The 25,994-nt window shown below is 44.1% G+C and overlaps 1 protein-coding gene across 1 annotated transcript; it reads left to right on the top strand.

The window, feature by feature from the left end:
- The first annotated feature begins 556 nt into the window (after nucleotides 1-556).
- LOC148502443 (membrane-spanning 4-domains subfamily A member 4A-like) lies at nucleotides 557-22,863 on the top strand. The gene is made up of 7 exons (XM_088449885.1): nucleotides 557-633; nucleotides 2,055-2,196; nucleotides 3,065-3,187; nucleotides 6,374-6,430; nucleotides 6,534-6,674; nucleotides 20,179-20,301; nucleotides 22,666-22,863. The coding sequence occupies exons 1-7, from the start codon at nucleotides 557-559 to the stop codon at nucleotides 22,861-22,863; spliced, it is 861 nt and encodes a 286-aa protein (XP_088306011.1).
- The last annotated feature ends 3,131 nt before the right edge of the window (nucleotides 22,864-25,994 follow it).

Here is a 25,994-nt window from a genome sequence, read left to right as displayed (position 1 = left end):
ACTGTCCCAAAGAAAAATAAATTGTTCTTTAAGAATGCATTAAACAGCAAATTTTTGCACATTTTTTTAAGCAAAAAAATTATAAAAAACGAATTTAATTAGTAACAAAATAAACAAAAAATACAAAAGAAAAAAGTTGAAATAAAAGTGATTATGGGGTAATTTTAGGCCAAATATAAAATAAAATGTAAAAATTTATAAAAAGCAATTATAAATAGTTTAATTAAATTTAGGGTGCATAAATTAAAACATTTATTTTACGGTAATTTAAGGCCATTTTTTCAACAACCACAAATGACATGTAATTATTGGACCAATTAAGCTAATTAAAATTTCCAAATATTAGTAATAACATTTTATTTTTCACTTCGATATGGCAACTTTTTTAGGAGTTATGGCCTCACATAACATATCATGATTAGTAGCAACTGTCCTGTAGCAAAGGTTCCTGGACCTTTTTAGTCAATTTCTTACATGGTTTCTTGTTTTGTTTTCTCCCAATGTGTTTGGCACTCCCACAAAATGGAGGCAACACAGTCCCCGGCTCCACCCCGGAATGTCTGCAGCCTCTCAATCAGGCAGCGACGTACATGTCGCTGCGAGTGACGTTGCAAATCTTAACCCATTGGAGATGTACAGTATGTGAACATTGGAGTTTGGTACGTCTCTGAATTAGGCCCTATGACACAAATAATGGAAAAGGTAAAACAAGTTTTCCGATAAACATTTATTTGCCAACGGTTATATCATCAAACATATACGAGGGCTGATTGAAAAGTAATGAGACTTTTTTTATTCAGAATCAGATGACTCCACAGGATCTGAACATTTTTCTTTTTCAAAGTAGCGTCCTTCACATTTAATATATTTTTAGCAGCGTTTCAACAACGAATCAAAGATGAGCAGTAGACTGTTTTGTGACATCACTTTTAGTGTCTGCGACTTTGGCATTTTTCACTTCTGATCTGTTGAAAACTTATTTCCTCGCAGTTGTTTTTTCAGGGTTGGGAATGCCCAGAAATCACACAGCACTAACTTTGGGCTATATGGAGGGTGCACCAGTGCTGTCCCATTAATTTCAGTCAGTGCTGCCAATGCAACAGCAGAAACATGTAGCCAAGCCTTGTCTTGTAGCAAACACCATTGCTTCTTCAGCAAATGTGGTCTTTTCTTCCTCATGGCTCCACGCAAATGGGTTTTCAGGACGTTTGCATAGTAGTCACCATTAATTGTCTGTCCACGGGGAACCTAGTGCTGTAGGATCATACCATGCAAATTTTTTTAGGCGGAGGCGAATTCACGTTTCCATATTCTTGACAGTTGTTTGGACTCCGGATCATAATGACGAATCCACGATTCACCACGTCACAATCGATGTCAGGAAATCGGGTATCCTCTCCGACACTTGAACGGTGTTTTTGCACAATTCAACTCATCGTTGCATCTGCTCTTCTGTGAGATTTCTGGGTACCCACCTGGAACCCACGCGATGCATTTTCAGTACCTTTGTCACAATATGCTGAACTTGTTGAAGGAGATGCCAAGTGAAGCCGAAAAGTTTGTGTAAAGTTACCCTTCTGTCATTTTGCAACATCTTCGCAGCTTTGGCAATGTTGACATCTGTAACCGCGGTGGATGATCTCCCAGAACGCGCTTCATCAGTCACTCGCCTATTACCCTTTGAAGTGTTTCCACCACCAAAATACTGCCGCATGGCTGATTGTTTCTCCGCCGTATGATTGCCGTAACATTTCATGAGTTTCATTTCCACTTTTTCCAAGTTTAACACAAAATTCAATCTCACATCTCTGACATAATCTCACAGACACGTCTTCCTCATCCGCTATGACGAAACGTGCGAAGATCCTTCCACTTGCTGTGACCAAACCATGGCACACATCGATATATGAGTTTCACAATAACTACAATAGCGTTGCCCGTCTACCTATGGGGCAGAAAAACAGAGGCAGAGTCATTGCTTTTCAATCAACCCTTGTATACTACTTTCTGTGTGTTTATAACCTAGAAGAATAATTTCTCTTTCTCTCTTCCAGAAATTTAAAAATGGCTATAGCACTGAATGCAGCAAGGATGCCCATTTTAATGTCCTCCCAATGGAATCTGCCCTCACATCCTGGCTTGGTGGAACCAACATTTTACCAGATATTTCAAAAAGGACAACCGAGAGCGCTGGGGGTGAGCTATTGTGCTACAGTATGAGCCTGATTCAGTGGTGCACGCAGTCACCGTCACGGCTGTGTCTTTTTGTGGAGCCGTGGAGGCAATTATATGCAAATGCTAGTTTCAAACTTCCGCTTGTGTACCAGCGCGCGCCGGAATGTGCAAGCCCTGAGATGCCCACTTTCAGAGCCCGTGCATGCTGCAACTGCCGGTGGTTCTGGCCAATCCACTATTGGCATACCATCGCATGCACCATTGACCCGTGCATCAGCCTACAGCAGGCACATTGTCTCCGTCTGAACATGGCCTATGTGGCTGTGTCTCTGTGTCTGAGAGCGTAGCGGCTTTCACTTACATGCCCGCGACCCTCACATAACACGCCCACGCGATAGATTTTCTTACGTTCACTTCAGGGTACCTCCCTGTCACCACCCAGGAATGCCCATGGTTTTCTTTCGCCACCTCAGCAGCCCAAACACAACAGCGCATTTCTCTGTACACTCAGGGTAACGCCAGGACCAGCGCCATGCTTTGCTACGCCCAGCGCCATCCTGTGTTGCCGCCCCTTCCCTCCTCCGCTCCCTCCCCCTGAAGTTACACACTAACAATAGCGCCGGGAGGGAGGGTGGGCGTTTCTAGCGCCCGCCGGATACAATGGCGCTCCGTGCGACGGCCTGGCTTGCCCGGGCCTAGAGCCGCTACTGGGTAATGCATGCGCCATAGGGGTTTCAGAATATTATGTGCATGCCCAGTAGCAAATTATCACTCAACTACGTGAACATTGGTATTGTGTTTACTTATCATGCACCTCTGTATCAAGGATGTATTTGTTCCACATGTGGTATAATTATTGTAACCTAGTCTCATTTTATTTTATTTTCAGACTCTACAAATTTCAATGGCATTCATACAATCTGTGCTTGGGGTGATCCTGATTTTCAGCTCTGTCTATTTCAATGAAAGCATTACACTATATAGCGGGATTCCATTCTGGGGACCTGTGTTAGTAAGTGACGTGAATATAATCCTGTGACCTTAAAAATTTGTCCTTTTGACATTTACTTTATCTGCTGTGTCTTCAGTGTCTTTACTTTTTAATATTTTTTATAGTTTTTCTTTTTAGCTACAAAGATAACACGATATACAGATACTGCTCAAAATTCAGGCAAATTTCACCAGTTCAACGACCACAAACTTGTTCCCGGTACAATCGGATATCGGCCACCGATGCAGACTTGCAGTTTGGAATTTGCAGCTCCTATTCTCCAGTCACGTTTTTCAGTTTGCATTGAATGTTCTCCGATTATGGTCAAATTCCACAATCAAAGTCTACATTTGGCGTGGGCAAATTTTTTTAAAAAATACGGAAAATCGTATTCTTAATATCAAACTATTTTAACATTTTGAAAATAAAAATTAAATTACGAACACTATTACGTTTGCAGTTTACCATTAGAAGTTAGCCAAAGGTCACTGTTCGAAACAGAAAAAAGTTAAAATTAGTTAACATGGTTGAGTCAGCTCAAAAGTGTTCAAACCTGTTTGACTTTTTTGATGTTTTAAAGAGTTTTAAATTCGGTAACTTAAGACAATTCTGAATACTGATTTGTCAAACTGAATCAAGAAATAATTCAAGAAAGACAATGGGCCACATGTAATAGGGTGAGAGGTTAGAAGATGTGAGAGTTTAGCAGTAAACCCTCACACTTTTTAAACTCGGCCAATGTAATAGAGTTCGGGAACAGGCAAACGCTCATCTTTTTACACTCAAAAAACTCTCACGATTTAAACTCTATTACAGATGTATTCCCATTCTGAAGATAAAACTCAAAAGTGAGAGTTTACTGCTAATCTCTCACATTTTCTGAACTCTCACCCTATTACATTTGGCCGATATTGTATATGGATTAGAGATGTGCGGTTCGGTTTTCCTGAAAACAGAACAAACCCTAACTTTGAGGTTCCAAGTCGAATTGAGTCCTGGCTCAGGTCTGCTGTAAGTTCAGAACTTAAATACCGAATCTCGGGTTTTGGATTGCATGTAAACAGGTCCAAATTACATGATTTTAGCTCTTTTTATCAATTTTAAAGAAATCCAAAACCGAATCTGAACCAAAACACTTCAGTGATCTTGCCAGAAACCAAAACCATAACATTTAATGGTCTGCGTAGATCTCTAATATGGACTCCGGATCTAATATGGACTCCAGCTCTAATATGGACTCATTTAAGTTGAATATAAATCTACTTACTGTGCATGTGTACAAAATGTATCCATATTCAGATTTGTAGATCTTTATGTCTGTAGAGATGCAAAGGGGCAAGCCAGATTTAAATGAGTAATCTATGCTCTGCATTTGTACGCCTGAGATAGACATACATCTGAGTTTTGCCAGTACCTGGCATACGAATACAGCTGTGTCTACATAAATTGTTTCAACATCTTAGACTTTGCTGAAGTAGATCATTGATCCCTTTTGTGAGGACAATCTCAGTGGAATCATAGCAGAGAAGGGAATGAGAGGGGAATATGGGGAAAATATGGGGGAGATGTATCAAACTTTCTAAAGAGTAGAGAAGTGGGCAAGTGGAGAAGTTACCCATAGCAACCAATCAGCTTCTACTTATCATTTTATACAATGTATTTGATATAATGGTACTAGGGATATAATGGTTGCTAGGGGCATCTTCTTTACTGCTCCACTTCTCTACTCTTTAGAAGGTTCATAAATTTCCTACTATGGAGTCTATGTACTAAGCCTTGAAGAGAGATAAAGTGGATGGAGACAAAGTAATAACCAATCAGCTCCTAACTTCTTTTTCAAACACGGCCTGTAAAGTGACGGTTAGGAGCTGATTGGTTGGTACTTTATCTCTGTTCACTTTATCTATCTCCATCCAGTCATCCAGCTCCTGTCATTTTTCAAACACAGCCTGTGACCTGACAGTTAGGAACTGGCTGGCTGGTACTTTATCTCCGTTCACTTTATCTCCATCCAAAGCTTGTAAATGGACCCCCTAAGTAAGATCAGCGGTTGTACACAAATCACTGAAGAAGCTTGGAGGTAAAAGGGAGGAGAGAAATAGGAGATATTATCTAGAGGTGGTCATGAAGGTGTGAGGATATTGGGATGAGATAGAAGGTTATAGAATGAGATTATGAGATGAGTTCAGAGACTTCATAAACAGTTACTTGGGAGAGTGGGAGAGTGAACTGGAGGTTGATTGAAGAGTGTAGAAGAAGGTGGTTGGATGCCCTATGGCATGATGACATATCTTGTCTATGGGTCTGGGCGTAGCTACCATATGTGCTGAATGTGGCCCATCTTCCTTGTCAAAGTTACATGTGTAATATACATTTTTCACCATTGAGTGGTACATAGGGGCCATTACAAACTCTTGCTATGGGGCCTTCAAATACTTATCTACGCCCCTGTCTAAGGGTGTTGATTTCATCTTTGCAAAATCATGGGATGTGACAGAGGAAGAGGAGGTGGAGCTGGTGGGCAGAGAAGCAAGTTGAAAGTGGCATCAGGGGCCAGAAGACATTGGTGAACTATTGAGAAGTGACATAGGTTTGATTGGCAAGAGAAAGGGCAATGTTGTAAGATGAAAGAGAAATATATAGTAGAGGAAGCATTGGAGCAATATTTCCACCACTGGCGCTGAGGACTATTGTAGGTGGTGGGTCTATTTGGAGCTGCACTGTACTGCTAGAGTACAGTATGTCTGTTTTTGTAGAAGGAGGAAGCCAGATGGAAGCTAGATAAGGAAAGGATAGAGTAGATGAAGGAAAGATGAGTCAGTTTTAGTGAAGATAACAAGTGGATTGGGTCAAGAATATTTAGGTGTCACTGTGGGTTTAGGTGCAAGGGGAGACACAAGGTAAGGTGGGGACGCAGGAAAGGAGTTTGTGCTCAGACAGCAGAAAGGCAGAGATGCAGAAACAAAAGATGGAAAAGAGAAGACAAAATCAAGGGAGCCTCCATCACTGTGAGTAGAAAATTGAGTCAGAGAGACCAAAAAGGATGAAAATGAAAGTAGTTTTGTGGCAATTGGGTTGTCCGTAGGTATAGACAAAAGACTTCAAAGCATGTGGAGGAAGTGTTAGTGCTAGTGTTAGTGCTGCATGTCATTGATATGTTCTATAAAGTACAAAGTACAACAACCAGACCTGTTCATTTTGTTTCAGTACATCATCTCAGGATCGCTGTCTGTATCAGCTGGGAACACGAAGTCTAGCTGTCTGGTGAGCTAAAGAACATTTTAGAATGTGTAAAGGTGTTAGTTTATCTATACATGTAATTATCTTATTTACGTACCTCTAACTTTGTTTCACAACATCTTTGCAGATTGGAGGCTGTTTGGCTATGAACATCATAAGCACCATAGCATCTGCGCTGGAGCTCGCATTTCTTATAGCAGATATGTCAAGTATTACAAGCTACTGCAATGCTGACTCATCATGCTCAGTTGTACAAAGCATAATATGGGTGAGTATTATACTAGCTAGCACTAGTGAACAGCTGTTGTACCGTTACCTTTTAAGTTTGACATCAACATACAGAAATAGCCTAAAACAATCCCAATGCAATGTACATGAGGCCATATACCAAAGACATAAGACATCACCATCAACTTGATGATCATGACTAGTGTTTAACACCCACCACCAGGGACTGGTTTTCCTCGTGTTACCGACATGTTTTGCTCCTTAGGGAACTCCGCCCCCTGTTGACTATCACACCAGGATTTGAGTATCTGCAAGATATATGCTAACTGGTGTTACTGGTGATGCAGAAATCAATTTAACTGTATGTAAATATATCACTATGGGGCTATGAATAGTACACACATAAGAGCAAAAATATAAATAAGCAAAGTAAATAATGTGTTTGCAACAATAGAGTTCCAGGATGTTCCTTAGCTTCTTTTATCTTTTACAGTTCCACAAGGTAGTGTTTCATCCAATCATGTATAAAAAATGGAAGAGAAGATATATGCAGTAAAGCACAGGTTCCTAAACTTGGTCCTCAGGACTCCACACAGGTCACGTTTTGCAGGTTACACAGCAGGTGCACAGGTGTAGTCATTACTCACTGACACATTTGAAAAGTTAACCAGGTAGACCTAATTATTTCACTTGTGATTCTGTGAAGAGACCTGGAAAACATGCACGGTTTGGGGTCCTGAGGATCGAGTTTGAGAGCCACTGCAGTAAAGTGTTCTATATTTAAATGAATAAACAGTTTGTTCCAACTTGAAAAATACGTTAAAGTAAAAATGAGTCAGTGATGTTTGAGGAGGTTCATTCACAATATTTTTGTACATTTACCGAAAGGAATAGACAATTATAGGTGTTCCGGGTACTATATATACAGGGCCGGTTTTCCCGTAACGCATGGTACGCAGCTGCGTAAGGCGCCACATATTGAAGGGCGCCTCAGCTGCGTACCATGCGGGCCGCGGGCAGACTGTGTCTCTGTGACACAGCAGCACCGCATGTGTAGCACTGATCGGACGGAGTTCGGTCAGTGCTACACAGCACAAACACACAGCCCCCGGCGCCGGCAGCTTTGTGTTTGCTTTAGCAGCTGATGAGACAGACTCTCATCGGCTGCTGCTCCCACCGCCAGAGCCAGACATCTTCCGGCTCCCGCAGTGGGTAATGGGAGTGACGTCATGACGTCACTCCCATAATGCAAAGTGGCGGAAGGAGGAGCTGATATCGGCGGTGGGACCTGGAGCAGGAGCGGGTTTCAGGTAAGTGTTTTTTTTTATTTATTTTTTTATTACATCTGTACTGCGGGGCCGGGAGGGGAGGTGGATTACTACTGGGGGCACTACAAGGGGGGATTACTACTGGGGGCACCACAAGGGGGGGCTACTCCTGGGGGCACCACAAGGGGGGGGGGGACTACTACTGGGGGCACCACAAGGGGGGAGGACTACTACTGGTGGAATGACAAGGGTGGGGACTACTACTGGGGGCACCACAAGGGGGTGCTACTACTGGGAGCACTACAGGGGGGCTGCTACTGGGGGCACTACAAGAGGGGATTACTACTGGAGGCACTACAAGGGGGGATTACTACTGGGGGCACTACAAGGGGGGGAATACTACTGGGGCACTACAAGGGGGGATTACTACTGGGGGTACTACAAGGGGGGGATTACTACTGGGGCACTACAATGGGGGCTACTACTGGGAGCACTAAAAGAGGGGGGACTACTACTAGGGGCACTACAAGGGGGGGGACCACTACTGGGGGCACTTTATAAAGGGCACTGCATAGGGGGTACCACAACTGGGGGCACTGCATGGGGGGGAGTACTACTGGGGCACTATATAAGGGGCTTACTACTGGGAGCACAAGGGGCACTGCTCAGGGGGGACCACTACCGGGGGCACTGTAAAAGGGGCACTGCATAGGGGTACCACTACTGGGGGCACTGCATAGGGGGACTACTGCTGGGGGCACTATATAAGGGGAATACTACTGGGGGCACAAGGGGCACTGCACAGGGGGACCACTACCGGTGGCACTGTAAAAGGGGCACTGCATAGGGGGGACAAAAAATATACTTGCTTACCAAAAAATTTGGGCGAGGGCCGGCCCTGTATATATACTATATATAAAGTATATTATAGTCTTCATATTTTGCTTGTCATATATGATTTTAGGAGGTGCTACCTTGTGAATCTAAAAAAAGATAATAGAAGCCTAGCAAAGACATGGAACTCAGGACCGCAACTAGTGGTGTGCAAGCGGTGCCACCGCACAGAGTGCAGAGCCCTGTGGGCAGCACCGACTCTACCCCATGGTCCCTGTATCTGGCTAGCAGGGTGCCATTAGCCAGAATCACTGCTGCAGTACCGCCTGGAGCTTCCTGTGGAAACTCCAGACATGCAGATTGCAGCGTGTACAGCCCCCTGGAACATACTGAAGTTGCTCCGGGAAGTGCTGTTCTTCCCAGCGATGGTGGCCCAGCCCCCTGAGTATGATGTCATGAAGTCATGATGTCGTGCGCTAAGGGGGCGTGGCCGGCACAGGGATCCGAAAATCCCTGTTACGGGACTAATGGAACTTTATGTTTGTGAACACTTTATTTATATATCTTGATGATTTTGGTCACATACAGTATGTTTACTATTTACAACACCATAGTAATTCACTACTAATTATTATTTAGATTGTTTTGTTCTATAGGGGTGGATTATGCCACCTGTTGCATTCTCACAGGCTACACTGCTAGGAGCGCTGATTGGTTCAGGATATTTGTTCACCATACTGATAATGTAGCCTATTCAGAAAAGTGCAAAATTCCACATTGTTTTTCTGTGCATTCTTGAAAGTTGGACTTAAGTGTGTCTTGAAATTAAATCTCCAATGTTTAGTATTCAGATGTAGGTTTTTTGTGATTTTTTTTCATCTTTTTTTTTGCAAATACTGTATGTCACTTTTGTACCCAAGTTTTGCAAATCAACAGGGAAAATAACAATAGAAAAAATATGTGTATACATGGCATGTAGTGTAACTGTGCTAAGGGCCTGATTCAGAGCCGCTCGTAAGCGGCCGCTCGTTCGCTCCGAGCGATGTTCGCACATCTGCGCATGCGTATGGGTTGTAGTACGCATGCGCGAACCAGTCAGTGCGGTCGAAAATCGTGTGCTCGCAAAATAGCGAGTGCCTGCTAATTTGAGTGACAGAATGAGGCTTTTGTGGGTGGTTACAGGGGAAGGTGCTTGAAAACGGGGAGTGGAGATCAGAACGCAGGCGTGCCAAACGGTCAAAACGGGCGTTTTAAGGGTGTGCATAATTAACAAAGCAGCGTCATTGACCACGTCACTTGGTTGTCTTTTAGCCTGAACTGCTCGCATGATTGCGGTAGGAAAATCCAACCACAAGCACTGCGAGCAGTTCATACGCCTTTCGATGTACTCGAATAATCAAATAAATAGCGGAGATGACGTAGGATGCGAGCGGCCAGGGGGCGTTTTTTCCAAAATAGTGAGCGCATGTTTCATTCGCTCGTTCAGACATAGAGGCGTCAACAGACCGCAAAGAGCGAGCGCTTAATTTAAATAGCCAGTCCCTTTTTCTGAACGAGCGTCCGCAAATAGCGTCCGGCTCTGAATCAGGCCCTGAGTGTATAAGTGTAAAATGCTGTCTTATTTTGTTGACCAGTATACTTCATACTCACAATGTAATTGATGTAAACAACTAAGTATAGTTTACAGCAAAGGAACAAATGTGAGAGTAAATGGAGCCCCGATTATATGATTAGATTTAAACTTTTACCCGCCACGCTATGAACCACTCGTCAGATTGCTTTGAAAGTGGTGACTTTAGATTGATTCTAAGGGCACACCCCATACAATATATTGTCCGATATATCACACTGATGCGGATCTGAATTATATATCGTACACATCATATAGGGCCGTGGGGCGGCGATGGTGACACCCACTCCCTGCGCTCTGTGCCGTGGCATCGGTCGCACACCCCTAGCTTCGGCCCTGTCAGTAGGTTATCCATCTTAGTGTAAGGACAAACAGTAAGATATATATATATATATATATATATATGCTTCCATCATAACGGAATATTTTACTAGAGAAACAGAACCATTATTTCAATTCTTAAGGGAGAACATAGTATTTAGACTATATAAATAAGTTCCTAAATACATACTAAGCTAAAATAATACTATGTAAAAATTAGGGGTGAGCGGGTTCGGATTTCTGAAATCCGAACCCCCCCCGAGCCCCCCCGATCCGAGTCCGATCCGAGTCAGGCTCGACTTTTCCCGCCTGACTCGGATCTGACATCGAGGCAAAACGTCATCATCCCGCCTTCCGAGTCTCGCGGGTTTTGGATCCTATATAAGGTACCCGCGTCGGCGCCATTTTCTCACTCGGCTGTGGACAGTGAAGAGGGAGGGTGGGAGTTAGGGCTGTGTAGTGTAGTGTAGTGTAGTGCTGCTGTTGTCCACTACTTCAAAGTCCATAGGGGCTGGCTGTGTTGTGCTGTGCTGCTGTTGTTAATAGGGGCTGTGTCCACTACTTCAAAGTCCATAGGGGCTGGCTGGACTGTGTTGTGCAGTCAGTTCCAAAGTCCTGTGCAGTGTCCCAGTCCTAAAGGGGTGCTGTAGTGTTGTCCAGGGGGTGCTCAGTCCATCAGGGGTGCTCCCCCCAAGTGCTAAAAAAATAATATATTTTCTGTGTTTGTGAATTGTGTGCGCAGTAGCCGCACGTGCATCAACAAAGTAGTGCCAAGCGTGCGCCTGTGTCATAAGTAAAGGGCCGGCTGGCTTGACCGTTAAGGGTGCTGTAACCCCCGAAAGTACACTCCAGTCCAAACCTAAAAAAAAATTATTTTCTGTGTTTGTGAATTGTGTGCGCAGTAGCCGCACGTGCATCAACAAAGTAGTGCCAAGAGTGCGCCTGTGTCATAAGTAAAGGGCCGGCTGGCTTGACCGTTAAAGGGTGCTGTAACCCCCGAAAGTACACTCCAGTCCAAACCAAAAAAAAATTATTTTCTGTGTTTGTGAATTGTGTGCGCAGTAGCCGCACGTGCATCAACAAAGTAGTGCCAAGCGTGCGCCTGTGTCATAAGTAAAGGGCCGGCTGGCTTGACCGTTAAAGGGTGCTGTAACCCCTGAAAGTACACTCCAGTCCAAACCAAAAAAAAATTATTTTCTGTGTTTGTGAATTGTGTGCGCAGTAGCCGCACGTGCATCAACAAAGTAGTGCCAAGCGTGCGCCTGTGTCATAAGTAAAGGGCCGGCTGGCTTGACCGTTAAGGGTGCTGTAACTCCCGAAAGTACACTCCAGTCCAAACCAAAAAAAAAATTATTTTCTGTGTTTGTGAATTGTGTGCGCAGTAGCCGCACGTGCATCAACAAAGTAGTGCCAAGCGTGCGCCTGTGTCATAAGTAAAGGGCCGGCTGGCTTGACCGTTAAGGGTGCTGTAACCCCCGAAAGTACACTCCAGTCCAAACCAAAAAAAAAATTATTTTCTGTGTTTGTGAATTGTGTGCGCAGTAGCCGCACGTGCATCAACAAAGTAGTGCCAAGCGTGCGCCTGTGTCATAAGTAAAGGGCCGGCTGGCTTGACCGTTAAGGGTGCTGTAACCCCCGAAAGTACACTCCAGTCCAAACCTAAAAAAAAATTATTTTCTGTGTTTGTGAATTGTGTGCGCAGTAGCCGCACGTGCATCAACAAAGTAGTGCCAAGCGTGCGCCTGTGTCATAAGTAAAGGGCCGGCTGGCTTGACCGTTAAAGGGTGCTGTAACCCCCGAAAGTACACTCCAGTCCAAACCAAAAAAAAATTATTTTCTGTGTTTGTGAATTGTGTGCGCAGTAGCCGCACGTGCATCAACAAAGTAGTGCCAAGCGTGCGCCTGTGTCATAAGTAAAGGGCCGGCTGGCTTGACCGTTAAAGGGTGCTGTAACCCCCAAAGTACACTCCAGTCCAAACCAAAAAAAAATTATTTTCTGTGTTTGTGAATTGTGTGCGCAGTAGCCGCACGTGCATCAACAAAGTAGTGCCAAGCGTGCGCCTGTGTCATAAGTAAAGGGCCGGCTGGCTTGACCGTTAAAGGGTGCTGTAACCCACAAAGTACACTCCAGTCCGAACCAAAAAAAAATTTATTTTCTGTGTTTAGCCGCACGTATATATCAAATCGATATAACATAAATGGAGGACCAAACTTTCTCCGATAAAAATAAAATAGAGAAAGATCAAGAACCACTTCCTCCTAGTGCTGAAGCTGCTGCCACTAGTCATGACATAGACGATAACATGCCATCAACGTCGTCTGCCAAGGCCGATGCCCAATGTCATAGTAGAGGGCACATACAATCCCAAATGGCAAAGTTCAGGAAAATGACCTTGAAAAAGACATTTAAATCAGCTGAAGAGAAACGTAAACTTGCCAATATGCCATTTACGACACGGAGTGGCAAGGAACGGCTAAGGTCGATCCCTAGTATGTTCATGACTAGTGGTTCAGCTTCACATGACGATGGAAGCACTCCTCCCACTAAAAAAATCAAAAGAGTTAAGCTGGCAAAAGCACAGCGAAGAACTGTGCTTTCTAAGAAGATATCACAAATCCCCAAAGAGAGTCCAAGTGTGGTGGTGGTTGCGATGCCTGACCTTCCCAGCACTGGACGGGAAGAGGTGGCTCTTTCCACCATTTGCACGCCCCCTGCAAGTGCTGAAAGGAGCACCCACAGTCCACTTGCTGATATGCAAATTGAAGATGTCACTGTTGAAGTACAACAGGATGAGGATACTGGTGTAGCTGGCGCTGAGGAGGAAGTTGGCGAGGAGGATTCTGATGGTGATGTGGTTTGTTTAAATCAGGCTCCGGGGGAGACAGTTGTTGTCCGTGGGATGAAAAAGCCCATCACGGTCATGCCTGGGCAGAAGACCAAACATTCCACCTCTTTGGTCTGGCAATATTTCTATCCAAATCCGGACAACAACTGTCTTGCCATATGTACCATATGTAAAGGTGAAATAAGTAGGGGTAGGGACGTCAACCACCTAGGAACATCCTCCCTTATACGGCACCTGCAGCGCGTTCATAAAAAGTTACTGTCAAGTTCAGAAACTTTGGCTCAGACCGTAAGCAGTCCAGGGACACCTAAATCCCGTTGTCCTGTTGTATCCAAGCGCCTGCAAACCACACCGTCAACTCCCTCCTCGTCAATTTCCTCCTTAGTCAGGATCGGAAGTAGTCCTGCAGGCCATATCACTGGCATGACTGACTCTCCTATCCGGGATTCCTCCGGAGGATCCTGCATTGCTACGCCTACTGCTGCCGCTGCTGCTGTTGCTGCTGCTGCTGGGAGTCGTTCATCATCCCAGAGAGGAAGTAGGAACACCACTACTTTTACTAAACAATTGACCCTCCAACAGTCCTTAGCGAGGAGGATGAAGTACGACAGCAGTCATCCTGAAGCAAAACGTATAACTGAGGCCTTGACTGCTATGTTGGTGTTAGACGTGCGTCCGGTATCCGCCATTAGTGCAGTGGGATTTAGACAATTGATGGAGGTAGTGTGTCCCCGGTTCCAAATCCCGTCTAGATTCCACTTCACTAGGCAGGCGATACCGAGACTGTACAGAAACGTCAGAAAAAGTGTCCTCAGTGTCCTGAAAAATGCCGTTGTACACAATGTCCACTTAACCACGGACATGTGGACAAGTGGAACAGGGCAGACTAAGGACTATATGACTGTGACAGCCCACTGGGTAGATGTATCACCTTACGCAGCAACAGCAGCAGCGTCACCAGTAGCAGCATCTCAGAAACGCCAGCTCGTTACAAGGCAGGCTACGCTGTGTATCACCGGTTTCAGTAAGAGGCACACCGCCGACAACCTCTTAGAGAAACTGAGGGAAATCATCGCCCAGTGGCTTACCCCACTTAGACTCTCCTGGGGATTTGTGATATCTGACAACGCCACCAATATTGTGCGGGCATTACATCTGGGCAAATTCCAGCACGTCCCATGTTTTGCTCACACAATAAACTTGGTGGTGCAGAATTTTCTGAAAAGCGACAGGGGCGTGCAGGAGACGCTTTGGGTGGCCCGAAAAATTTCTGGCCACTTTCGCCATTCAGCGACTGCGTGCCGAAGACTGGAGCGCCAGCAAACACTCTTGAACCTGCCCCGCCATCACCTGAAGCAAGAGGTTGTGACGCGGTGGAACTCAACCCTCTATATGCTTCAGAGGATGGAGGAGCAGCAAAAGGCCATACAAGCCTATACATCCACCTATGACATAGGCAAAGGAGGGGGTATGCACCTGACTCAAGCGCAGTGGAGAATGATTTCCGTGTTGTGCAAGGTTCTTCAGCCCTTCGAACTTGCCACACGTGAAGTCAGTTCAGACACTGCCAGCTTGAGTCAGGTCATTCCCCTCATCAGGCTTTTGCAGAAGCAGCTGGAGAAAGTGAAGGAGGAGCTAAGACGGAGCGATTCCGCTCGGCATGTGGGACTTGTGGATGAAGCCCTTCATTCGCTTTGCCAGGATTCCAGGGTGGTCAATCTGTTGAAATCAGACCACTACATTTTGGCCACCGTGCTCGATCCTAGGTTTAAAGCCTATGTGGTGTCTCTCTTTCCGGCCGACACAAGCCTGCAGAGGTGCAAAGACCTGCTGGTGAACACACTGTCAGCTGAAGCGGAACGTGACACGTCAACGGCTCCTTCTTCATTTTCTCCCGCAACTGGGGCTGCCAGGAAAAAACTTAGGTATCCTAAGCAACCCGCTGGCGGTGATGCAGGGCAGGCAGGACCAAGTTTGGACATCTGGTCCGGACTGAAGGACCTGGCAACAATTTCTGACATGTCTACTGTCACTGCATATGATACTGTCACCATTGACAGAATGGTGGAGGATTACATCGGTGACAGCATCCAAGTAGGCATGTCAGACAGTCCATACCTGTACTGGCAGGAAAAAGAGGCAATTTGGAGGCCCCTGTACAAACTGGCTCTATTTTACCTGAGTTGCCCCCCCTCCAGTGTGTACTCCGAAAGAGTGTTTAGTGCAGCCGGGAACCTTGTCAGCGAAAGGCGTAGGAGGTTGCTTCCACAGAATGTGGAGAAGATGATGTTCATCAAAATGAATTATCAGCTCTTCCAGGGAGACCAGCCTCCAGAAGGTACAGAGGGACCTGTGGTGGTGGATTCAAGTGGGGACGAGTTAATACTTTGTGAGGATGAGGATGTACACACTGAAGAGGGTGAGGAATCGGTGGATGAGGAGGATGAGGATGACATCTTGCCTCCGTAGAGCCAGTTTGTGCAGGGACACATTAATTGCCAGCTTGTTTTGTGGGGGCCCAAACGAACCAATCATTTCAGCCACAGTTGTGTGGCAGACCCTGGCGCTGAAATGATTGATTTGTTAAAGTGTGCATGTCCTGTTTATACAACATAAGGGTGGGTGGGAGGGCCCAAGGACAATTCCATCTTGCACCTCTTTTTTTCTTTGCATTATGTACAGTTTGGGGCCTAGTTTTTCTAACTGCCATCCTGTCTGCCACTGCAGTGTCACTCCTAGATGGGTCACGTGTTTGTGCCGCCCACTCGTGTCGCTTAGCATAGTCATCCAGCTACCTCGGTGCAACCTTTTGGACATAAAAACACTATTGTGAGGTGTGAGGTGTTCAGAATAGACTGGAAATGAGTGGAAATTAAGGTTATTGAGGTTAATAATAGCATAGGAGCAGAAAAACCTACAAATTCTGTGATTTTAGCTGTTTTTATGCTTTTTTTCAAAAAAATACAGATCCAAAACACAAAACCCAGAACCCAAAACACGGAAGGGTGGTTTTGGCAAAACCAATCCAGATCCAAAACACGAAGAAAGATCCAGATCCAAAACCAAAACACAAAACACGAAAAGTGGCCGGTGCACACCCCTAGTAAAAATGAGATGTTCCTAACACTGAAAGGACATACAGCATTGTAGACCAGACCATTCAAAACTGAAGTACGGCCTGCACGGACAACATATCCTGATGGCGATTTTACACATGATGCAAGCACAGCATAGAAGTCATAATTGCTGTTTATCGACCCTTGCATAATTGTAATAGAGTATGAAATGATGGTGACATTTACTGAATATGTGTGTAAATGGCAGACATTCCTAGTTACAGGGCCGGCTCGAGGCTCGAGGGAAGTTCGACCAGCGCAGTTGAACAGAGGCGCCACCCCATAGAGGGCGCACCCCTCCCAACCATCCTGATTTCAGCGGGACAGTCCCATTTTTCGGGAACTGCCCTGCTGTTCCACCCGCAGGCCAAAGTGTCCTGCCAGTGGTCGGGAGGAGAAGAGGAGTGGCGAGCGATAACCATTCAGTGCAGGGAGAGGGCTGGGGGCAGCCCAGCTACTGAAGAAGTGCTGGCCTCGACCCCAGCCTGATGTTAAATGGGAGGTGTGCCATACGGGCACGCCCCCAATTAGCGTAAGTTAGGGAGGTGGCTTATGGTAATTAGATCACACCCTCTTTTCGGGCAGGGTTAAGGGGCGTCGGGGGTCCCTGTTGCACAGGGAGTGGCTACAATGTTACCTGTCCAAACCTGATATTTGAATATGCTAAAAATGAAAAACACATGGAGGTGTTTCCCACAGGTGTGGTCAGGTATACAGATTCTCCAAAACTGAATCATTTATTCTTCATCTGGAATTGGCATATGTACAGTATTTGTGTTTTGTCCTGAGAGTAAAGCTGGGTACATACATCGTTCCAATGCAGATCAGAATGATATACATCACGCGGATCGCATATTGCGTGCTCCCGATCGTGTGTGCCCGCTGGTTGTTCATCACATCTTCCCATCTGCTGGGCCGCACAGGAGATAGGATGATGTGATGAATAATGCCATACTGCTAAATGCAGCATGGAACCATACATTGCACCGTCGTACACCACATCGCGCAGTGTGTATGGACAATGTGTTATATAGTTCAGTTGCATAATCCCGTTGGATGGGTACACAATCGCATAGTGGGCCTGATTCATTACGGATGGCGGTTTGCGATTACGCACACATATCGGCTGCAAAAATATGCTAATGAATGCAATCTCAAAGCCGTTACACAGCCAGCATAGAGACGCCCACTACCACCCACTACCGCTATCTCACCTCCGTAATACCTTGCAGTCCTGCATATACATCGGTAACAGTAACATCAGACCCTCACGAACAATTACAACAGGTCTAACCTTACTCAGAAATTGCTAACCTCGTTGCACGCAGTGAGCACTCAAGCTGCGTATGCACACCCAAGTAACGGCGTTCAAATGGACAGGCACGCCAGCGTTTCTCCAACCTCTCCCCCGTCACCACCCCCAAATGTTGACATCCTGTCACTCACTCTTTGTGATGGCTCTGTATCTCTGTGAGTGATCGCAGAGCAATCGCAATGCTAACTCACGCACACGCACTGTTGTGGATACACATGCGCAGTACGCAATAGGCCGTCTGCGTACGCTATCGCAATAGCGAATCAGGCCCTGTGTGTACAAAGCTTAAGAGGGCAGTTAGCTCTTTATATTAAACCCATGTTAATGTAATCATAGTAGGAGGCCGCAGGTATAGAGCCAAGGCTTTACATGACCTTCATAATTTAATACCCACCTACTAAGCATTGATATTTTGCTTAGCCACGTTGCCAAATGGCTTTTGAAGCAAAACATTTTGAATCTCAAGGCTCATCATTAGGATTGGTTGAAATATATATGCGAGTCATGTAGCAAGATTGCTTAAAAGTAACAAATCAAAGAAAACTGGGCAATCATCACAAAGAATATAATTTATTGGGTAATTTATTTCTGGAGGCTTTATAGTGCTTTGGTTTTGGTTTTGGTTATGGATTCATCTTCGAGTTTTGGTTTTGGATTTGGATAAAATCAATAAAAGTCAATAAAAACAGCTAAAATGTCCCAATCCAAAACTCGAGTTCTGTTTTTAAATTTGAGTTCCAGACTGGCAACAGATCCGAACCGGGACTCGAATTTGAACCGGGTCACAAAAGTGAATCCAAAGCTTGACCCGGTTCTACTCAGAACACCTAAATTCGGGGTGTGTTCCAATTTTAGAAATCCGGGCCTGCACGCCTCTAGTTATTTCGGTATTTATCAGCCTATAGATTTATTAGGTTCACTATAACCCCTGGACATTGGATGAGACCCATTTCCACAATCAGCATTATTTGTAAAACATTCCAACAATCCTCTTTGGCCAACTTTGTCCATTTACCCTGGAAGGAAGGAGAATACTGAATTGAGACTATGAAAAAGTGAAGGTTTTAGGAAAGTTTTAATACAGTTTAGATCACATAGGGCCATTTTTAATTAGGGAGCGAAAAGTCCGTGCTGGACTTTTCGCTCCACATGAGCGGTTTTCCGGGGATAAAGTATCGGGTGCGTGTCCGCTTTATCCCCGTATTCAATTAGGAAGCAGCGAAAACGGGAGCCGGCGGAAAGGTAAGTATCGGAAAAAATTTGGGAATTTTCGGGAAATGTCCCTGGGACCCCACTAAACATGTCCAGACATGGGGGTTCACTATGTCTACCCCCATTTTAGCCTGCTGAAGGAAGCTGCGGCAGGTGCATAAATGCGGCTATTGAAGAAGAGGTGAAGAATAGCACTTAGGTTTTTTTGGGGGGGGGAAAAATAACTTGTTCATCAAATTTGGGGTAAATGAAAATGGGTGCAAGCATATTTTAAAGTCCCTAAATGATTTTTAAAAATTCTTAAAAAATGCACCTGCCGCTACCACCCGCATTCTTTAAAACACCTGCCGCATACTTGGGAACCCCTCCAGTATTTATTTTGTTAGTTTAAAACTTGTTCCCCATATTTTTTTTTTTTAACCCCAAAATTTAATTAATTTTTTGGGGGTGTCCCTATTTTTTTTTTTTACTTTTTTTGACACAGTTCATTTTAAAGGACCATTCCCAGGAGTGCATGCTATTTTATTTAAGCCTGCACCCCATAACTCCAATTTTTAACTTTTTTTCGCCACCTAAGTCAGTGGTGAAAAGTTATCCCCGCTTTCTTTCTAAGACTTTTCGAACCTGCGAAAAGTCTTTTAAATTGAATACGGGGATAATTGAAATAGGCGAAAATGACATCATCAGTGATAAATTATCGCCGATTCCGACATTTCGCTCCAAATTGAATATGGTCCTTAGGGGGAGATTTATCAAACCTTCTACAGAGGACAAGTAAAGGTGTTGCCCATATGATCCAATCACATAATAGCTATCATTCATCTAGTACATTCTGTAAAATGATAGCTAGAATCTGATTAGTTGCTATGGAGTCCTCTTGGAGTCACTTGTCCTCTAAAGAAGGTTTGATAAATCTCCCACTTAAGACAGTTAATATTTGAATATTATTTGATGGATGATATAATAAATAAAGTACTTATTTTGTATTACTTTGTTTTTCAGATAATCAGATTGGTTGTTTTAATATCTCTGACAATCGCCAGTTTGCTACAGTTTTGTGTCTGCATTTCTGTCTCCTCCTTTGGCTGTTATTCTCTGAGTTATAATTCAATCATCACTCCGCAGGTAACAATCGCATGGTTCACAATAAAGGAAGGTGGGGAGAGGGGTGTATTACTATTTACAGGTGACTACCAAAATAAAGGAAATAGTAACACTAACTATAATATTACTGACTGCCAGATATAGAATAGCTTCAATGTTTAAAAAATTCAGGAAACCATGAACTCTCCCTAAAAACTCCAGTTTCCGAGCAAAATAGCCTACACAGATTACCACTATAACAAGCGTGGGGACCCTCTGCTACAGGGACAGACAATCCTTGGTACAAAAACATCTGTACCGCTACCTAAGACTGTCACCCATACTTATTCCCTACCCCTGGACATGTAGTTCTACATCGGCGGTGGCCAAGGTGCCAATATCACAGCAACAGTGGCCTACAAATTGGAAATCCAGACTTGCATATGAGCTGGAGCAATGAACTTCTGGGCTTGTCCAACATTTTACCTGGCCCTAGGCATGAAGGATATTGCTGAACCACATCAGTCATTAATTATTTTAAGTGTTTCCATCATTTTGTACCTCGACTAATTCCAGCACTTGTGATACCAGTGGTTCCTAGTGAACTGTCAGACCGCAGTCTCATTTATTTCTTGGTTAATCTCGCATCATTTCTGCCATCACCATGTGCTAATAAAGTGACTCCTGCTTATAAATAATGACCATACCTATCAACTGCCCCAATTTCAGTAGCACAGGTTTGATTCATGATTCAAACGGGCAGTGTTTGATGAGTATTACTGAAAAAGTTAGTTGTTGGCCGGAAATTGGTCATGCCTAGCAGATTGTGTGAATTGGGTGTGTGGTTTGCCTGGGTTATGCTATGTCTTATTGGGTAGGGTACGGAATCCCGACAGTCATAATGCAGACGGTCAGAATACCGACAGCGGCATCCCAAAGGTCAAAATCCAGACGATTAGTATTTTAACAAAATACACAAATAGAATGGTATTGTATGTTTGCGCCAAGCTGGCTGCTTGGGTGAGATCGCCTAAGGGGGAGGTATCTATCTCCTCCAATAATAAAGCTTACACAAAAATATATCAGGTGTCCCACCGTAGCGCCTGCTCCAAAGAATGATCAATTAATACTTAGCTTATATATATCACGGATATCTTTAGACTTCTTATCTCCAAATCGTAATGAGGTATAACCAATATGTATCGTAATATGTGAAGAAAGAAAAAAGAAAAAGATCTAGTGCAGATGGTCTCACCATAAATTCATACAATACAAGTGGAACCTTTTCCAAATAATCCTGATGCTATATGCAGAATAAATGCTTGTATGGAAAATCCTTAATATATAACACACATTTATTCGAAACACAAATTAATATAAGTACATGCAATACAATATACAAAAGGAGCTTCTAGATGAATAATGAGCATCCTTTGAAACATCAATTCACCAAAATCACAGGTGAAGTTGGCCTCCTACCAGAATCCAGGTAAGTAGATGCATATAATAACTGGGAAGATGTAAAAACCCGGGTTCAGTCTCAGCTATTTGTCCTCATCTGTCCCACACCGGTTCTGGATGGATCCTATGGCCCCTCTTTGCTTCCAACGCGTTTCTACCATTAAGGTCTTTGTCAAGGCAATGCCAGTTATTATATGCATCTACTTACCTGGATTCTGGTAGGAGGCCAACTTCACCTGTGATTTTGGTGAATTGATGTTTCAAAGGATGCTCATTATTCATCTAGAAGCTCCTTTTGTATATTGTATTGCATGTACTTATATTAATTTGTGTTTCGAATAAATGTGTGTTATATATTAAGGATTTTCCATACAAGCATTTATTCTGCATATAGCATCAGGATTATTTGAAAAAGGTTCCACTTGTATTGTATGAATTTATGGTGAGACCATCTGCACTAGATCTTTTTCTTTTTTCTTTCTTCACATATTACGATACATATTGGTTATACCTCATTACGATTTGGAGATAAGAAGTCTAAAGATATCCGTGATATATATAAGCTAAGTATTAATTGATCATTCTTTGGAGCAGGCGCTACGGTGGGACACCTGATATATTTTTGTGTAAGATTAGTATTTTAAACCAAATCTTAACTCTTACCTTGATCCCTCCCTCCCGCAGCCTAACCCTAACCCTTCCCCTAGTGCTTAACCCTAACCCTAATACTTATCAACGAAAATTGTCGGGATTGTGACCGTCGGGATTTCGCTGACGGTATTCTGACCGTGTGCATTCTAACAGTCAGAATCCTGACTACATCCCGTTTTATTTTGTCCCAATTTTATCTGGGTAAATTTTGATAGGAATGAAGAAACTAAATAGTTTTTTTTTTCCCTAGTAATGTTTGTACTGTTATATGTAAATATGTTTTTCTTTTTACAGCATGCCCTTGTAGTGTCAAATGACTATTTAACCAGGAATGTTCATCCAGCGTATCCAAACTTTGGAGTGCAGAGACCTGCACCTGTAACAGTCACATCTCAGTACCCAGGCCTTCCAATGAATTATGAAAACCAAAAGAACCCCGGAATCGCTTTGCAGAACCCTACTGCAATGCTTCCACAAGTTATTTTTCCTTAAATGATCTTTCAGTGGAACCAGAATGTATAAGAAAAACATACTAGTATGTGTTTTTTTCCCTTCTGTGTGCAGTGAAAGTTTATTTTTTTCAGCTATCAGTATAATGAGATTTGCTCTCAATCATCAATTACAGCCGTACCTTCCAGCAGGCCCAATTTTGTTGGACCTGTCCCAATTCCCAGTCCATGTAAGGCAGGGGTGGGGAACCTTTTTTCTGCCGAGGGCTATTTTGATATAAATAACATTATTCGCAGGCCAGGTGCAGACCACACCCCTGTTGTGTGATGTCACAGGGGGTGTGGCCACAATCACCAGTAATTACAGCAATGCCCAGAGCATCCTGAGGATGCTCCGGGGAGCTGTAAGGACAGCAGTGTGACTGTCGGAAGCATCCTAAGGACATTCGGGGTGCAGGGTGCTATTCTAGACACCCTGCTAGCCAGATGAGGCTAGCAGAAAAAAGTCAGAGGGCCAGACCAAATGATTCCAGGGGCCTTATACGGCCCCCGGGCCTGAGGTTCCCCATCTCTGATGTAAGGGATGTACTGTACTGTATCAGACAGTGGGTGTGGCATCACATGAATAGCAGGCATGGCTAAGTGGAACTGAGAGGAGTTCGGGTGGATTGGGGCAGAATTTACATAACTCATGAGTGGTGTGTATTATCTCCCTATTTTGCTTTTTAAAGTGATGGGAAGTATATCTGCAACTAGTGTACAGCACAAACCCTGTAAATAACTCTAAGGCTAGCAAAATAACTGAGGACAGCGATGCCCCACTCGTGATTCCTAAGTGCTATACGGCAGACCATCATTAGCCACAGACAGCCAGTCTATTAGCAATATTGTACAGTGACTCTCCATTCCAATACTAGGGGACTACTAATAGCGCATATTTTTCAGGTCTCCGCACAGAACAACTGCAGAACAGGAGATTCCAGACGATAAATGACACATATCGCTCTCTTTATGGCTTTCACCGTGGTGACCTAGGTCGCCATTTATTAATGATTGCACTTGCAATGCGATCTGGGCATGCCAGTACCGCCAATGATCGCATTGCGAGACGCGATCATAGCGCCGGGATGTATTATCCGACACATGGTGGGAGAGGGGCTCCTGGCATGCCGGATAGCTGCTGCGGCTGGCACGCATGCGCAGTAACACTGACTGAACATGTGCGGCGGCCATTGCCAGGGAAGGGTTCTGGAGGAGCCCTCCACCGGCTAATTATGCGGTGTGTAGCCCACAAATGGCGTTAGCTGCGGGGGCCAATATCGGGAATGCATCGGGAATGCATCACAATCCGGATATTGGTAAATCTGGCAACATCGAAACCTATGGGGGATGCGGCTGCCTGCAGGAATGGAGGGATCACAGCAGGTACCTGCTACGGTCCCTCCTTAATACATTCAGGGTATACTAAATATTTGCAGTTGACCCCCGAAAATGGGTGTTTTCGGGGACATAGCTGCAAATGTAGGCCCGTATTCAATTAGCCGCGAAAAGTCCGGGACTTTTCGCCTGTTGTACTTTCCACCGCCTTCGCCTGTTTGGGATGCGAATTTGCGCAATGCGCGTCCCCGCGTTTCGCCCTATTCAATTTCAATTACAGAACAGGCGAAAACGCAAATAGGCGAATGAATAACAGGCGGAAAGTACTGAATACATTGGGGTAATCAGTCTGTACCCCAAAATAAGAGGATCTGACACTGGAAATCATTACAGGTGTGTACTATTAGCCCTAATAAACTACTTTGTGTCCTTAAGTTGTGTTAAATGCTTTCTAAAAGCATATTTGTAAAAGTGATGAAGAATTATAGAAAACAGTATTTTTTGGTTAAAATAAATAGTCCAGTCAAATTTGGGGTGCTTGAAAATGGGTGCTAGCATATTTTTGTGTCTCTAAAGTGCACTTGTGAAAAATGTGAAAAATCCACCTGCTGCATGCACCTGCAATCCCCAAAACCCTGCCCCATCCATACAGGCCCCCAAGAAACCTATTTCGCTAGTTTTTATCCTTGTCCCCTCACTTTTTTAATTTTTGCCCCAAAAATGACATGTATTTTTTGGGGTGTTCTGAGGTAATTTTAAATTGTTTTTGGCTGATTTGTTCTCTGGGGTGGTGGTGGGGGGGTGTCCAAAGGGTTCTGAATCATTTCCCCACATTTGCACCCCAAAATACAGATTTTGCACTTTTTTTCGCCTGCTATTCAGTGGAGAAACTTTTCCGCCTATTCCAGTGCATGGACCTACTGCTTAGGCGAAAACGTCCTGGAATTTAATTTGGAGATAAGACGCGAAAAGCGGCAATAGGCAAAACTTTTTCGCCAATTGCAGCTTTTCACTTCTAATTGAATCTGGCCCATAGAATGATAAATGGGCTCCTGAGTATTGTTGGCATAGTATGGAGAGTAGGTTCAAATAAACTATGGAGGTCACTGAGCCTTGTCCTTAAATCTGTGTAGATACATATAAGCTGGGTACACACTTGGCGATACTGTATATTGCTCGTTCTATCGATGAGCGATAAATCGCTAGTGCATCAGCGGGTGTGTATACCCAATATGTCTGTGAACGATGTCATCAGCCTAAACACATCGAGTGGCCGATTGGTAAGTGCGCATAACTTACCAATCAGCAGATCTGACAGCAGATCGTCCTGCTCGTTAAAGTGTGTACTACAGTATGCCTATCGCTGTCTTAACATGTACTCAGAAGACAAAGAGGTCTATTTACTAAGCAGTGTTAGGAGACAGAGAGAAAAGTGATAAGGTGCCAGCCAATCAGCTCCTAACTGCCATCTCACAGGCTGTGTTTGAAAAATGACAGTTGGGAGCTGATTGGCTGGCACCTTATCACTTTTCACTCTGTCTCCTAACACTGCTTAGTAAATAGACCCCTTATTTTCCTACAATTCCTACTCCACATGTACCCAGCAGGATTACTGGAAAAAGTATTCTAAAATGTATGGGTATTTGCAGTTTTCTCATTCAAAGTTATTATCTGAGCCCTAAACATGCAATTGAAACTACGGATTGTTTTTCCATAAATATATATCAAACAAATCAGAATTAACTTTATTAGGTAATTAGTAACTTAATGACATAATACAACTCATACTTGACAACA

The sequence above is a fragment of the Taudactylus pleione genome, unplaced genomic scaffold, assembly GCF_031769625.1.
Source record: "Taudactylus pleione unplaced genomic scaffold, aTauple2 ptg000497l, whole genome shotgun sequence".
NCBI lineage: Eukaryota > Metazoa > Chordata > Amphibia > Anura > Myobatrachidae > Taudactylus > Taudactylus pleione.
The sequence above is the reverse complement of the archived record's forward strand: the minus strand, read 5'-3'. Positions and strand labels throughout refer to the sequence as shown.

Bases quoted from the DNA above. Each gene is read 5' to 3' on its own strand.
- LOC148502443 (XM_088449885.1), top strand. From the start codon at position 557: ATGTCTGCAGCCTCTCAATCAGGCAGCGACGTACATGTCGCTGCGAGT. The intron at 634-2,054 runs GTACAGTATGTG...TCTCTCTTCCAG, and splicing joins AATCTTAACCCATTGGAGAT to AAATTTAAAAATGGCTATAG. The intron at 6,431-6,533 runs GTGAGCTAAAGA...ACATCTTTGCAG, and splicing joins ACACGAAGTCTAGCTGTCTG to ATTGGAGGCTGTTTGGCTAT.